Raw genomic sequence first — 14,353 nt, forward strand, 5'->3', positions numbered from 1 at the left:
ACACACACACACACACACACACACACACACACACACACACACGTTACCAGCTTCCCAGCTGGCATTGTGTCTTTGAGCCTGAGGATCCCTGCTGCAGGCTCCTACACTCTAGCAAAAAAAAAAAAAGCACAAAAAACTCGAGGCACCTCTCAGAGCCTTAGTTCACAGAATGCTGGGAAGGGGAGGTAACAATGCCTGCTTCCAACTTAGGTGCCATCCTAGAATATGGCTGCTGACTCACAGATTCGTATACACCAGCACATGTCTGCACATGCTCTGATGTGAACACTAGGAGTGCCCACTCATGCCCATTTGCTCACCTGTCACAGGCAAACACAAAGCTGCAGCGGGCTTTTTGGATTAGGTATCTGGTGGTGGTCTCTGCCTTGCCATGGCCAGGGGAAATTCAACTCAGCTGGGTGGGGGCACTGGCCCTGCCTCAGCCTTCAGCCACTCTCTTCCAAGTCGGGCAGATCCAACCACTGTGACTCTCCCTCCCTCAGAGTCTCTAGGGGCCATGGCCCATTTGCCTTCCTCCCAATCCAAGCAGTCCTCAAGAGCAGAAGAGATCTGGACAGGGACAGGGACATACTCAGATGCCACACACTGGACTTCCCAAGGCGAACCTGGGTGAGCCAAGATAGGTCCATAAACACTACTGCCCAGACCCCGACACATAACCGTGAGACATATGTACATATCCGTGCATTCGTGTGTGTATACGTGTAGAGTCCTCTCAAGGCAAAGGGGTCCCAGGTTAAGTGTCAGGGCTGCCCAAAGAGGCACTTCTTGAGGGAAACTGGAAAGCTGAGGAAAAGGAGGCAGGCTCAGGCCTTCCCTCAGGCAATGCCTCACTGCTCAATCTCATGGGTGCCAGGTCGCTGGGATGGCTCCAGGGGCTTGAAGCTAAGGACTTCTTGGTAAGTAAGCTCTGAGGGAATGAGAAGATGGGGATGAGATTATGCTATCCACCGCATGCTAGCTCCCCATCTGCCTTCCCAGCCCACATCCACCACTAAGCTCAGAACCAGAGCCTGGCCCACATTGTCCTCCAAGCCTCTGCCACACACACACACACACACACACGCGCACGCGCGCACGCCTTTACAGCTCCCACTGTGGAGTACGGGCATGTTTTCCGCTTCCCAGACCACTGAGGAAGTTCTGTGGAGTTTCTTGCGTGAAACAGGTAAAATCAAACTCTGAGAAAAGGCAGCCCTCAGACTCTTGGGCTTTTCCCTGTCTCTCACGCCCCCTACCTTGCGCTCACCTTTCCATTCCTCCAAGGTGCGTTCCTTGGCCTCAACGCTTTCATCATAAGGCTCAGCCGCCTCTGGCTCATCGTCAGGGTCATGGTACTGGCTGAAGTAGGCATGGGCCAAGGCTTCAGATGCACTGACCCTTTGGTCACTGTCTAGCACCAGCATTCTTCCCAGGAGGTCTATAGCTGCAAGAGTGAGAGTTAGTGCCATATATCCAGTGCTGGATCTGAAGTCCAACTCCACCCAGGACCAGTCCTCACCCAGAGGGTTGGCTCCGTGGAAGATACTGCTGAGGTCCTTCTGGGGCATGGGGGGCAGAGATTGGATGTACATCCGGGCCTGGAGACATAAAAGAGGAGCTTGACGCCGGGTGGTGGTGGCGCACACCTGCCTTTAATCCCAGCACTCTGGAGGCAGAGGCAGGTGGGTCGCGGTGAGTTCGAGGCCAGCCTGGCCTACAAAGCGAGTCCAGGACAGGCAAGGCTACACAGAGAGACCCTGTCTCGAAAAAAAACAAAAATAAACAGAAGAGCTTAGAGGGCTAATTACCCTGTGTTTCCCTGGCCCCAAACTGGGCAGAGGCCCTTCCAGGAGACAGCCTGATGCATTCATTCCAACAGACCTGCTAAGTGTCCTAGCAAGCCAGCATCATATTTTCAAGGTCTGAGGGCTCCCTAGCTGGGCAATGGTGTCACACACCTTTAATCCCAGCATTCAGGAAGTAGAGGCACATGAGTCTGTGATTTTCAGGCCAGCCTGGTCTGCAAAACAAGTTCCAAGACAGCCAGGGCTACACACAGAAACCCTGTCTCAAAAAAAAAAAAAATAAATAAATAAATAAAAATAAAAATATAAAAAAAATAAAAAGTCTCTAGACCATCACTGGATTCTGCCTCTACTGTTTATAGGGAGAGGAGTTTCTCAATGTTGGTAGTTTTGTTTTCACACTCTCTGCCACCTGGAATGTCCTCCCAGTTCACCTGCTTCTCCTAACATAAGCTCTATCCCACCCTGGCCACGTTCTCCTGGTGACACCCATTCAACAGCATACTGCCCCTCCCCCACATGTCTGCTGCTTGGTCAGGAGAGTGGACAGATAGCTGGATGGCCAATAACTCACGTGTTCCGAGGAGATCTTTGCCAGCACCTCAGGGCTGGGCGTGCCCACCACTTCCATGATTCGCTTAAGCTGGTCGATGTCTACCTAGCTCAGGAAACACCTGGCGGCCAACTTTTCCAGTCCCAACCCCTGGTACACTGTGGAGCTGTGGCTGACAACAGGGAGCCCCGTGTGGATATGGCATAGGGCAGAGGTAAAACTTCCAAAAGGGGCCAGAGGAGTCCGCTCCCACCCTGTGGAAGGGGACCCCAGCTTGACCCTGCTCCCCAAGGATACAGTCATTTCCAGGAAAGAGGGCCTTTCCTTGGAGCAGCTCAGCCATGATGCAGCCCACAGACCAGATGTCCACTGTTGGGAGAGAGAAAGGAGACTCAGTCTGTCACCCCAAATCCTTCCTGTGGAGGGGGGGGGAGGAGCCATCCCAGTGACCCTCAGTCATATCCAGGATCAAGAGACCAGTAGAACCCTAAGGACACCCATCAAGTTAAAAAGCCTTTCTAGGGCTGGAGAGATGACTCAGAGGTTAAGAGCACTGACTGCTCTTCCAGAGGTCCTGATCAATTCCCAGCACCCACATGGTGGCCACAACCATCTATAATGAGATATGGTGCCCTCTTCTGGCATGCAGGTGCATATGCAGGCAGAGCGCTGTATACATAGTAAATAAATAAATAAATTTAAAAATAAATTAAAAAAAACCTTTTTAAAAGCTGGGCCAACCAAACCCTTGCCCCTCTGTCAGAGCTCTAGGCATGCTCTTCTTTTCTTCAGCCTTTCTTCCTACCCCAACTAACCCGTGGTGTGAGCACAGCCTGACCACCCTAACAGGACAAGGCCACTGTTGGGGGTCCACAGCACCTGTCTGATTGTAATGCATCCAGTTCAGCATGATCTCGGGTGCCCGGTACCACCGTGTGGCCACATATCCAGTCATCTCCTCATCAGCCTGGCGCGCCAGCCCGAAGTCCAGGATCTGGCAGACCACGGGTATTGTGTAAGACACCTACCTACCTCTCTGTGCGACCCCGCTGTCCACACCCCCCCCACACACACACACTATGCATACCCTCAGCTCGCAGTCTTCGTTCACGGCTAAATTGCTGGGCTTCAAGTCCTGCAGGGTGGACGGGGCATGAGTGCTGCGGCCATGAGCCTAGGCGGAGTGGTTGACCCTCACGCTCGCCCACAGCTTCACCTACCCGGTGGATGATGCCTGCCGAGTGGATATACTGCAGGGGAGGGCAGACCAGGTGAGCCCAGGCTCCACCCAGCTCTGCCCTAACCCAGAGCGGTCCAGGGAACCCAGAGCCCACGCGCCCCACCTTCAGCCCACGCAACAGCTGGTAGACGAGGAACTGAACATGCTCATCGCTCAGTGCCTGACATTTGACGATGTTATTCAAGTCGGCTCCCATCAGGGTGGTCACCAGGTACCTGCGCCAGGGTCAGGAATTAGGACAGTGTCTCGCCCACCCTCTCCCCGACTTAGTTCCCAAGGCCACCGCCGCGCCTGCCCAGGCTGCTCACACTTCGCTGAAATCCTCGATGGATGTGGCTGGCGTGAAGACGTCTAGAAGCCCTATGACCTGGTCAGGGAATCCAGGCAGGACCACAGCTCAGCTGTAGGCAACAGGCCGCTGATCTGGGCCCCACCCACATGGGGGAGTATCTACGAAAGGTCCCGCCCCTGTCTCTTCGCTCCCGCCCTCCACCAGGCAGCGTCAGTCCGTTGTACAGTCCCTACACCTCTGGCCTGGCCTCTCACGTTCTCATGCTTCAGGTGTTTGAGTAGGCGCAGCTCACGGTATGTCCTCCTCGCATGGATCAGCGACTGGAAAGGGCGAGACAGCTTCTTCACAGCCACTTTCTGGCGCAGCCGCGCGTCGTAGGCAGAGCTGCAAGGCGGGCGAGTGAGGCAACGCGAAAGCGCCTGGCCCAAGTTCACCCTATGCCAGGGTACTGGAGCGAGAGCCTCTGCTGCTGTTTCAAAGACCTAGGAGGCCTGGCCCTGCCTGCTTGCCCCGTGCCGTCCCCGTGCCGCCCCTCCCAGACCTCTCTTATAAGACCCCTTTGAGTGGACTCGGCGTTCTCTGGCAGAGCTTGTTATCTTTTCTTCTCCCGTGATTCTCTCTCAAACCTAAGCCCCCACTCACAACAAGGCCTTGGCATGAAAACCCATGACTACACCCACAGGTGGTCCCTCAACAAGCAACCCTCCTCTTTCACGGCTGCTGTGAACAAAGGAGGTTTACCTACAAAACCCTGGGCACTTCACCCCCATGCCCTCTGCACATCAGATTGGGGAAGGCTATCCAGATGTGTTTATTGCATCTTACAGGCATGATAGCTCATGCCTGTAATCCCAGCTCTTGGGGAGACTGCTGAGGCCAGAGAATTGAGGTGAGTTCAAGACCAGCTGGGAAACCTAGTGAGACACTGTCTCACAAACAAACAAAAAATCCACACATACAGTTTATAACTGAACAATTGGATAGTTGGAAATGTTCAACCCCCAAGTGTGTGTGTTGGCGGGGGAGGGGGTGTGTTCCTGGTACACTTCCACTCCCCCAAAACTCGGCCCTCCACTTTTGCACCTCTTTACCCTTCTGTTCTTCACTGGAGAGCTTCAAATGAGCAAATGAGAACATGCCTTCTATATGGGCTTCAAGACCAGAGGGGCTGAGCAGGTCGTAGGGCTTCCCCCCCGCCCCCCACCTAGGCTCTGGTCCCTCTGCCCTCAAGACTGGAGAAGCTACAACGCCGACGCCATTGAAGGAACTCTGTTGGTGGCTACAGTACCTTTACACAGCCTGTTCGCCTGGTGATGCTTGTTCCTTCTCTACTTTCTTGACTCTCTTCATCCCAGGGTGCACCCTGCCTTCCCTTGCAGTGAATGGAGACAGGGTACCACCCATTCTCCCCCAAACCCCCCGAGGGAGGGAAGGTAAGAATAGGGCACGGTGGGTCTGGGTTGCTCATGGGACTAGGAGGAAGTGGAAGAAATCTGCTTCTCTACGACAAGCAGAATATCTAAATAACTACTGGGGTGAGGCGTGACAGGAGTGGCCACTAGAACAGATCTTACTTGGCTGGAGTTACAAGGAGTTGGCATCCTTTCACCTGCCTCAGCAGGGCAGCTGAGCAAACTCAGGGTCACAGGTCAGTGGAGCCAGACGTAGGCCCCGCTTGGGAGATTTGGCGATCTCCCTGTAACTCCTAGGTGGCCAACCCCGAGAGGACTCCATCTTAGTCAACGCCCAACGTTGTCTGCTCCACCTCTCTTCCCGCCCTACCCCTACCTCCTCCCCCTTTGCTCTTCTCTCCCTCCCTCCTTCTAATGATATATATATATATATTTTTTTTTTTTTTAAATGGGATTTCATGAGCCGGGCATGGTGGCGCACGCCTTTAGTCCCAGCACTCGGGAGGCAGAGGCAGGTGGGTCGCTGTGAGTTCGAGGCCAGCCTGGTGTACAAAGCGAGTCCAGGATGGCCAAGGCTACACAGAGAAACCCTGTCTCGAAAAACCAAAAAATAAAAATAAAAATAAATAAATGGGATTTCATGTAACCTCGTCCTCCTCCCCTTGTTAAGACCTGCCCTGTCATCTCTTCTTCAGTCCTACTCCTTGGGTGCTGGGGGTGGGGAGTGTATGCTGTCTCTACTCACTGTGGAGGGGGGTGCACCCTGAGAGAAAGAGAAGGAGATAAGGAACAAGCGCCAACAGAACCACCTTACCCATCTCAGAGCGGCGGGACTACAGGCTACAGACATGGCGTGCCATCCCATGACCAGCTCGCTAGGGGCCCTGTAAAAAGTAGGACCGTTTTCCTCAATAAGATTTCATCAGCATCCCTGCCGTGGAACGACAGAGATCTGACAGAGGCTTCTGAGGACAGCACAAGATCCAAGGTTTGAGCCTCAGGGCCCCATTCCCGGTGGTGCTGGGGTATGGGGCACGTGATCAGTGTCCACACCCTTGATCAAGCCAGTCAACGTGGTTGATCTGTAACCATTCTCCAACCCCAGGTGTCTGGGAGCCAACCTAGACACTTGCCTCATCAGGACTCTAACCTGATGGTCCCCAAACCCTAGCTGGGGGGGGGGGTATATTCTGAGATCCTTTGTTGGGCAAACTGAGGTAGGATGTAGACAAGGGAGTAGATGTTTGCTTAGGCTCAAGCCGCTGTCTGAGGCGCCTAGGAAACTGGAGGAGGGGGTAGGATCCACAGGAGAGTTTGGTGCCTTTCGAAGAAAAGATGTCTCCTCACCGCGGTGGGCGCCCCTTTTTTTTAAAAGATCGGGTCCTAGGAGCACGTTAGATCCTGCAGCTACTTAGACCTTGCCCAAAATAGCCCGAATGGCTATTCCATTTAGTGGCCCCAGAGACTTGCTCTCCCGCCAGCTGTGACGCCGCAGGATTCGGTCTTTCTGGGAGAAACTAGGGATCGGAGATGGGGGTGGGTGGGCATTGGAGGACCCCCTCCCTGCCAGCGAGTGGATTCTAGTAGAAAAGTTTCCTCCGTGCCACCCCCCCCCCCAGCCCCCATTCTTTCCTCGGAAGCGTGCAGGCCAGGGGCGGAGGCAGGGCGAGGCCCCTCCCCACGCCGGGAACCCCACGTCGCGTTGGAGGGTCGCGCACATTTTCCCGCCCAGCTCCCACCAGATCCTTGCCGGCCCCTACCAGACCGAGCCGTAGGCTCCGGAGCCCACCGGGCGTAGGCCCTGCAGCCGCTGCGGCACCTCCCATACTGTTTTGTTCAGCTCCTGCCGGTAGAATCCCGCGCGCGGACCCGACATATCCACAGCGGCAGCTGGAGCGAGCGCCCCGGAGCCCCGTGCAGCATCCGGCCCGCACCCCACGCCCAGCACCGCTGAGCAAAGCGGGGGTGGGGGCTGGGGGGCTGCGGCGCAGCAGGGCGGGGCGGCGGGGCGGGGCTGAGGCCCGGCGGATTTCCCCAGCCTGGCTACCGGGGCGGGGAGGGGGGGCGGTAGGGTGGGGTTGGGGGGTTCCCAGAGACAGACGCACAGCTTCCCGCCCCTCGGAGACTGCTACAAAGGAGAAAGCCGTGTTCCTTCCTGTGGGAGCGACAAGCAGAAGTCTTGTTTGTATTTCGCACCTCCACTTTCTGCATGCCACGCACTCCCCCTTGCCCTTCCCCGGATCCCACACCAACCTCCTTCCTCAGAAATGAGGGAAAATTATCAATTGCGAGCTTGAACACGTGGTGATAATATTTTTCAGAACAACAACAACAAAAAAAAAACACTAAGCAGGCTCCGGGTTAAAAACCAGCAGCAGCACACTAACCCAGGGCCCCACTGAGGGAGGAGCGTTATAGTCTGGGCGAGGAGGACGCCTCCCTTTGGCATTACTGGTTCACCTCCTTGTACACTTCTTTTGGTGACAGAGCCTTCAGAAGACAACATCTACCCCGCATCCTGCCCTAACCTCGGTCTAAAAGCTCCTAAAGAGGTGAGCGCCAGGCGGGCAGTCAGGACCAGGGACAGCACCAGCACCATGGTTGGGGCTGGAAGGTATGGTACCCAAATGGATCTTTTTTTGGTATTTGATATTTTTCCTCCTTATGAAACACTCATCTCACTGACATTCTCGAAATGCCCCCAGCCCTGGCTTTCTCCAGCTACTAGCACACGGCGGCCCAGGAGGTCTGCCATCCAGGCAGGCACAGTTCAGTTTGTCACCAAGCCTAGAAAGCTTTCTTTTCCTAGTGTCCAGGACAGCTGCTCTCAGGTGCAATAAGGCCTCACTCTAGGCCAGTGTTTCTAAATCTGTGGGCCAAGACCCCTCTTTGGGTCAAACTACCTTTTCATAGAGGTTGCCTCAGACCATCAGAAAACACAAATGTTTACATTATAATTCATAACTATCAAAATTAGCTATGTAACCGGGCATGGTGGCGTACACCTTTAATCCCAGCCCTCGGGAGGCAGAGGCAGGTGGATCACTGTGAGTTCGAGGCCAGCCTGGTCTACAAAGCAAGTCCAGGACAGCCAAGGCTAACACAGAGAGACTTTGTCTCAAAAAACAAACAAACAAACAAACATTAGCTATGTAGCAATGAAAGTTTTATGGTTTGGAAACACCACACATGAGGAACTGTATTAAAGGGTTGAAGCATTAGGAAGGTTGAGAACCGCTGCTCTATGTCCTTTTATTCACACTTGAAAGTAAACAGTGTGTGTGTGTGTGTCAGCAGTGGTGGCAGCGGCAACGGCGGCGGTGGGAGCACATGCCTTTAAGCCCAGCACCAGAAGGCAGAGGCAGGAGGATGTCTGTGAGTTCCAAGCCAGCTTGGTCTTTTGTAGGCAGTCCAGGACTGCCAAGGCTACACAAAGAAACCCTGTCTCAAAAAACAAAACAAACCCCAGGCGGTGGTGGCACATGCCTGCCTTTAATCCCAGCACTCCAGTGGCAGAGACAGGTGGATCGCTGTGAGTTCGAGGCCAGCCTGGTCTACAAAGTGAGTCCAGGACAGCCAGAGCTGCACAGAGAAACCCTGTCTCAAAAAACCAAAACCAACCAACCAACTAACCAAGCAAACAAACAAAAACCAATCAAATAAACCAACCCTCTTCTTCCCTCCCAATAAAGTGACTATGGGCTTAGTGCAGCCACTTCCATCTGCCTGCCTGGGGCTACCTGGGGCTAATAGTGAATTTGAAGCCACCTGAGCTTCAGAGTGAGCCCCTGTCTCAAGGCAAAAAGAGAAGGAAGGAAAGAAAAAAGGAAGGAATGAAGGAGGGAGGGAGAGGGACAGAGAGAGGCAAGCCAGGTGTGGTGGCACATATCTTTAGTCCTAGCAAAAACAGAGGCAAAAGGATCTTTCTGAGAATGAGGCCAGCAATAGCAAGACCCTGTTGGGGAAGAAAAAAAGAAAAAAGAAAGAAAAAGAAAAGAAGACAAGGAGGGCATGTTAGAGGAGCTTTGTATCCATGGAGAAATAGGTTATGACCTTGAGCCATGGGGATTGGAGCCCCTGGGTTTCCTGCAGGGGCACCTCATCCTAGGAAAATGAGAAATCAGGCCTGGAGTTTTTTGGGGTTTTTTTTTCTTTTTCTCTTTCTTTTTCTTTACATCTTTGAGCCAAATGCTTAACAATCTGGGAATTTCACCCATATTGAAACCTGAATTTGAATCTCTTCTTTCTTTTATGTTTTTCGAGACAGGGTTTCTCTGTGCAGCTCTGGTTGTCCTGGAACTCTCTTTGTAGACCTGGCTGGCCTCAAACTCACAGCAATCTGCCTGTTCCTCTGCTGGGATTAAAGGCATGAGCCCCCATGCCCAGCGAATTTGTTTTTCTAATTTCTTTTTTTTATTAGTTTTATTTTATGTGCACTGGCATTTTACCTGCTTGTATGTCTATGTAAACGTGTCAGACCCCCTAGAACTGGAGTTACAGTTGTGAGCTGCCATGTAGGTACATGAAATCCATCCCAGGCCCTTTGGAAGAGCCAGTGCTCTTCGATGCTGAGCCATCTCTCCAGCCCCCATCCTGAATCTCTATTTGTTTGTTTTTGTTTTTTTCTTTTTCTTTTTCGAGACAGGGTTTCTTTGTGTAATAGCTCTGACTGTCCTAGACTCTCTTTGTAGACCAGGCTGTCCTTGGACTCACAGAGATCTACCTGCCTCTACCTCCCAAGTGCTGGGACCAAAGGCATGTATTGCCATGCCTGGCTTTTTTTTTTTTTTTTTTTTTTTCAAGACAGGGTTTCTCTGTGTAGCCTTGGCTGTCCTAGACAAAACTTGTAGACCCAACTGGCCTCGAACTCACAAGGATCCGCCTGCCTCTGCCTCCCAAGTGCTAGCTCTGAACCTCTTTTTTAAAGTTTTAATGAGAAATCTGAGTTTTGAATAAAAATTAGGGCTGGACTGTAGTTCAATAGTAGTGCACTTGCCTAATAGAGTGAGGCCCTAGGTTGAGCCCTCAGCTCAGCAAAATCTTGATATAATAATTAATAATAATAATAATAATAATAATAATAATAATAATAATAATAATAAACAAATGAAAACCTGCCAACCCAGCCAGGTGGTGGTGGGGCACGCCTTTAATCCCAGCACTCAGGAGGCAGAGGCAGGTGGATCTCTGGGTTTGAGATCAGCCTGCCCTACAGAATGAGTTTCAGGATAGCCAAGGCTATACAGAGAAACCCTGTCTTGGGGGGTGGGGGGAAGACATGGTTTCTCTGTGTAGCCCTGGCTATCCTAGACTCACTTTGTAGACCAGGCTGGCCTCAAACTCACATCCATCCACCTGCCTCTGCCTCCTGAGTGCTGCGATTAAAGGAGTGTGCCATCACACCCAGCAAGAAACACTGTCTTTTACCAAGAAGAGACTTGATACCCTATGAGCATATACAGGGGGAGGTAATCCCCCTCAGGAACAGTCATAGGGGAGGGGAATAAGCGGAAAATGGGAGGGAGGGAAGAATGGGAGGATACAAGGGATGGGATAACCATTGAGATGTAACAAGAATAAATTAATAAAAAAAATTTTTTAATAAAAAAAAATAAAAAGAAACACTGTCTTGAAGAAACAAACAACAGAATAACAAACAAAAATTGTTGGCCAAACTGAAACAAGCCAATGAAGCACCAGTCCTCTAGAGGCATCTATGTGTGTCCTGAAATATAATGGGGCACACACAAGTGGCCAAAGAAATAGGTATAAGCCTCAGTCTCTAGCCTCTCACAAGACTTTGCTCAAGCCCAGGCCATCCTTGGGATCAATTTCCCCTCTGGGAGCCTGAGGATGGCCCCAACCCCTATTCCTCAGGGCAATAAAGCTCAGAAGCCACCTTTCCCAGGGGTGGGTCGAGGTTTTGTGCAAAGCTAATGGAGCTTTATCTAAAGGCTGAGAAGGAGGGGGGAACTGAGCCAGGGTGATGGTGGGGGGTTGGGAACCTTGCCTGCACTGTGGCCAAGGGGGGAGGGTAGTAGCCTTTGTCTGTACAGCAGCAGGGCAGGGCCAGGCAGTTACCAGGGCAACCTGCCTTGTTTCCTCCACATTCCCAAGGATGCCCAGTTTGGCTCAACTGCAAAGTGGGGAAGGAGGTTGGATAAAGGTTTAGGAAAATGGCCACCTACCCAGGAGAGCCCCAGACCAGTTTCCCTAACCACTGCTCCCCAAATCCAGGTGGTCAACTATCATACAATGGTGACTGGCTCATCCTCAGCAAACTGCCCTGAACACCCATCTCCACCTGGTGTGCCCATCCATGGGTACCAGGTGTTCTGAGGATTGTGTAGGATCGAACAGTACATGAAACAGCCCCCTGAGTTTAAGATGGCATTGAGTACTAGGGTCCCCCTCAAGGGTAGATCTGAGGCAGGTACAAGAAGGCATCACTGTAACAGTGGGCAGTGTGTGAGCTGTATAACCCCACCTCCACACCCAGGACCGTCTCCATCCTCTGCCATGATGTAGTGCTCACCCCTAAATGCCACCTCCAACTTCTATTGTCCCCTCAAGTTCCTTTATCATTAGACAGCTGTGGCAGTGCCCCAGTGGTTGGCTTGCCCACTCAGATCTCAGATTCTGCCAGTGGTCAGAATATGTGTTGTAAGGGATACATTGGGAAGGAGGAGCTGAGTTAGGGACAGGGACTGAAGGTTGTCACAGCCCCTTTCCCACCCTCGTCCTTGGTCTCTAGTACAGTGGAAGGAGAATGAGGACAAATAGGAAGGATAGCAGGTCACCCCTGAGTTTGTTGGCAATGCTGCTTCAATTCAAGGCTGGTCTCATGCCCCTCCCCATCCGTAAACACCCCAACATGGAGTTTTCACCCCTTGCTGGTTCCCAGCACACACTTGTCTATCCTTGAAGGAACATGAGTAGTAAGAACAAACACCCCACTTGGAACCTGTTGGAACCCCCCCACCCCCCCCACCCCCGCCGCCAAGCTTAGCAGTGTGTATGCTTCTATCCAGTGAGAAAGACGTTAGCAGTGTGTATGCTTCTATCCAGTGAGAAGACGGTCTAAATTTAGGGATCCAATCTAGAAGCCTGGCTTCAAGGTTCCCAGTGCTTCCCCCCCCCCCCCCCCCCCCCCCGCCAAGACAGGGTTTCTCTGTCCTGGACTCGCTTTTGTAGATCAGGCTGACCTTGAACTCACAGCAATCCTCCACCTGTCCCTGCCTCCCAAATGCTGAGATTAAAGGCATGCACCACCACCATCACCCAGCACGTCCCTAGTTCTTTTATCCCAGCTCCACATTCCGAGACATGACCCCCCCTTCATCACTGCTGACTTAGTGGTACTTTGTTCAGGTTTCCTGGCCAGCTTGGGGTAAAGCCTTATGTCAGATCACAGCAGCAGCAGCACTTCAGGGGCCAGTGTTGGGGGATGTTGGCTGTTGACCTTGCGTCCCCTCCCTTGGAGAGACAGCTGCAGAGGGAACTCATTATAAATCATGACCCTTCCCCAGCAGGACTTCTCAGACATAGGATGTGCCAATGCATTCTGGGAATAGTTCAGAAAGGATCCAGGGACAGGATTTGGATCCAGCCAAAATCAATTGGATCACCTCACTTCCTGTTGTGGGACAGATTTTGAGTTAAGTATATGGCGAGCATGGGAGGCTCCTGAGAGGGGACCCATTTGTCCAGGTTGCTGCTGTCTAGTACAATGCCCATAGCTAGGTGTGCTGGCACACACCTTTAATCCCAGAGACAGAGGCAGGAAGATCTGAGTTCAAGGCCACTCTGGTGTACAAAGCAAGTTCCAGGCTAGCCAAACAACAAAATCCTAATGGCATTAACGAGGCTTTCTTTGTATGTGCACATCTCACTTTAACTTACTAGCATTATAGTACTTTCTAGATCTCTGTTCTGGGGATTAGGAGCAATCCTCTCTCCTGCTGTTGTGGTTTGAATGAGAACAGCCCCACAGGCTGTTTGAAAACTTGGTCCTCAATTGGTAGATGGTTAGGATTAGGAGATGTGGCCTTGTTGGAGGCTTGCCACTGGGAGCAAGCATTGAGTCCCCCCTCCACCCCCTCAGACAGGTGTCTCTGTGTAGCTTTGGCTGTCCTGGACTTGCTTTGTAGACCGGGCTGGCCTGGAACTCACAGCGATCCGCCAGCCTCTGCCTCCAAGTGCTGGGATTAAAGGTGTGAGGTTTCAAAAGCCCGTGTCAGTTGCAGCCTGCCACTCCCCACACCCCACCTCCATCCAGTCTCTGGCTATCTCTGTCTCTGCCTGCAATTTTCAGGCCAGATGTGAGCTCTCAGCTACTGCTTCAAGTGCTGAGCTCTGCCTGCCTGCCGCCAACCTCCCGGCCACGATGGTCATGAACTAACCCTCTGAAACTGCAAGCAAGCTCCCAGATGAATGGTTTCTTTTGTAAATTGCCTTGGTCATGGTGTCTCCTCACAGCAACAGTACAGGAACTAAGACGCACCACTAACAGATTCTTGGAGCTCATGGCAACACTGTTTCTCTGGCCATGAACTTGGCATCCTGCAACATCTTGAGTACTGTATGGCACTGAGCAGAGGCTGATCTCAAGGGCCCTTGAAACTCAGTACACGTGAGATCTTCACGCATACGTGCCTAGAAAACATATGCTGTATGGTGCAACCACACCCTAGAAACAGGTGTATAGGGCCAACCAGATACCTCAGAGATTAAAGGAGCTTGCCATCAAGCCTGTTGACCTGTGTTTGAATTCCCAGAACCCACAAGGTAGAAAGAAAGCAATTTCTGCAGAAACAAATGTGCCAGGTACACCTGCAGAAACAAGTGTGCCAGGTACACCTGCAGAAACAAGTGTGCCAGGTACACCTGCAGAAACAAGTGTGCCAGGTACACCTGCAGAAACAAGTGTGCCAGGTACACCTGCAGAAACAAGTGTGCCAGGTACACCTGCCAGGACAAGGTTCACTCCCTTCCTACTTGTCTTATGTAGCTTCTAAAAGCCCTGTGGAAAAAACTGTGAGGGGATGT

At 52.2% G+C, this 14,353-nt stretch overlaps 1 protein-coding gene across 1 annotated transcript; it reads right to left on the reverse strand.

Annotated features, from left to right (window-relative positions):
• Positions 1–691: 691 nt before the first annotated feature.
• Mapk11 (mitogen-activated protein kinase 11) lies at positions 692–7,282 on the reverse strand. The gene is made up of 12 exons (XM_051160189.1): positions 7,066–7,282; positions 4,148–4,277; positions 3,910–3,968; positions 3,705–3,816; positions 3,582–3,611; positions 3,449–3,496; positions 3,241–3,355; positions 2,659–2,730; positions 2,383–2,462; positions 1,523–1,601; positions 1,271–1,447; positions 692–931 (listed from the first exon to the last, which is right to left on the reverse strand). The coding sequence occupies exons 1-12, from the start codon at positions 7,179–7,181 to the stop codon at positions 852–854; spliced, it is 1,098 nt and encodes a 365-aa protein (XP_051016146.1). The 5' UTR covers positions 7,182–7,282; the 3' UTR covers positions 692–851.
• Between the last annotated feature and the right edge of the window lie 7,071 nt (positions 7,283–14,353).

The sequence above is a fragment of the Acomys russatus genome, chromosome 17 (genome assembly GCF_903995435.1).
Source record: "Acomys russatus chromosome 17, mAcoRus1.1, whole genome shotgun sequence".
Taxonomy (NCBI): domain Eukaryota; kingdom Metazoa; phylum Chordata; class Mammalia; order Rodentia; family Muridae; genus Acomys; species Acomys russatus.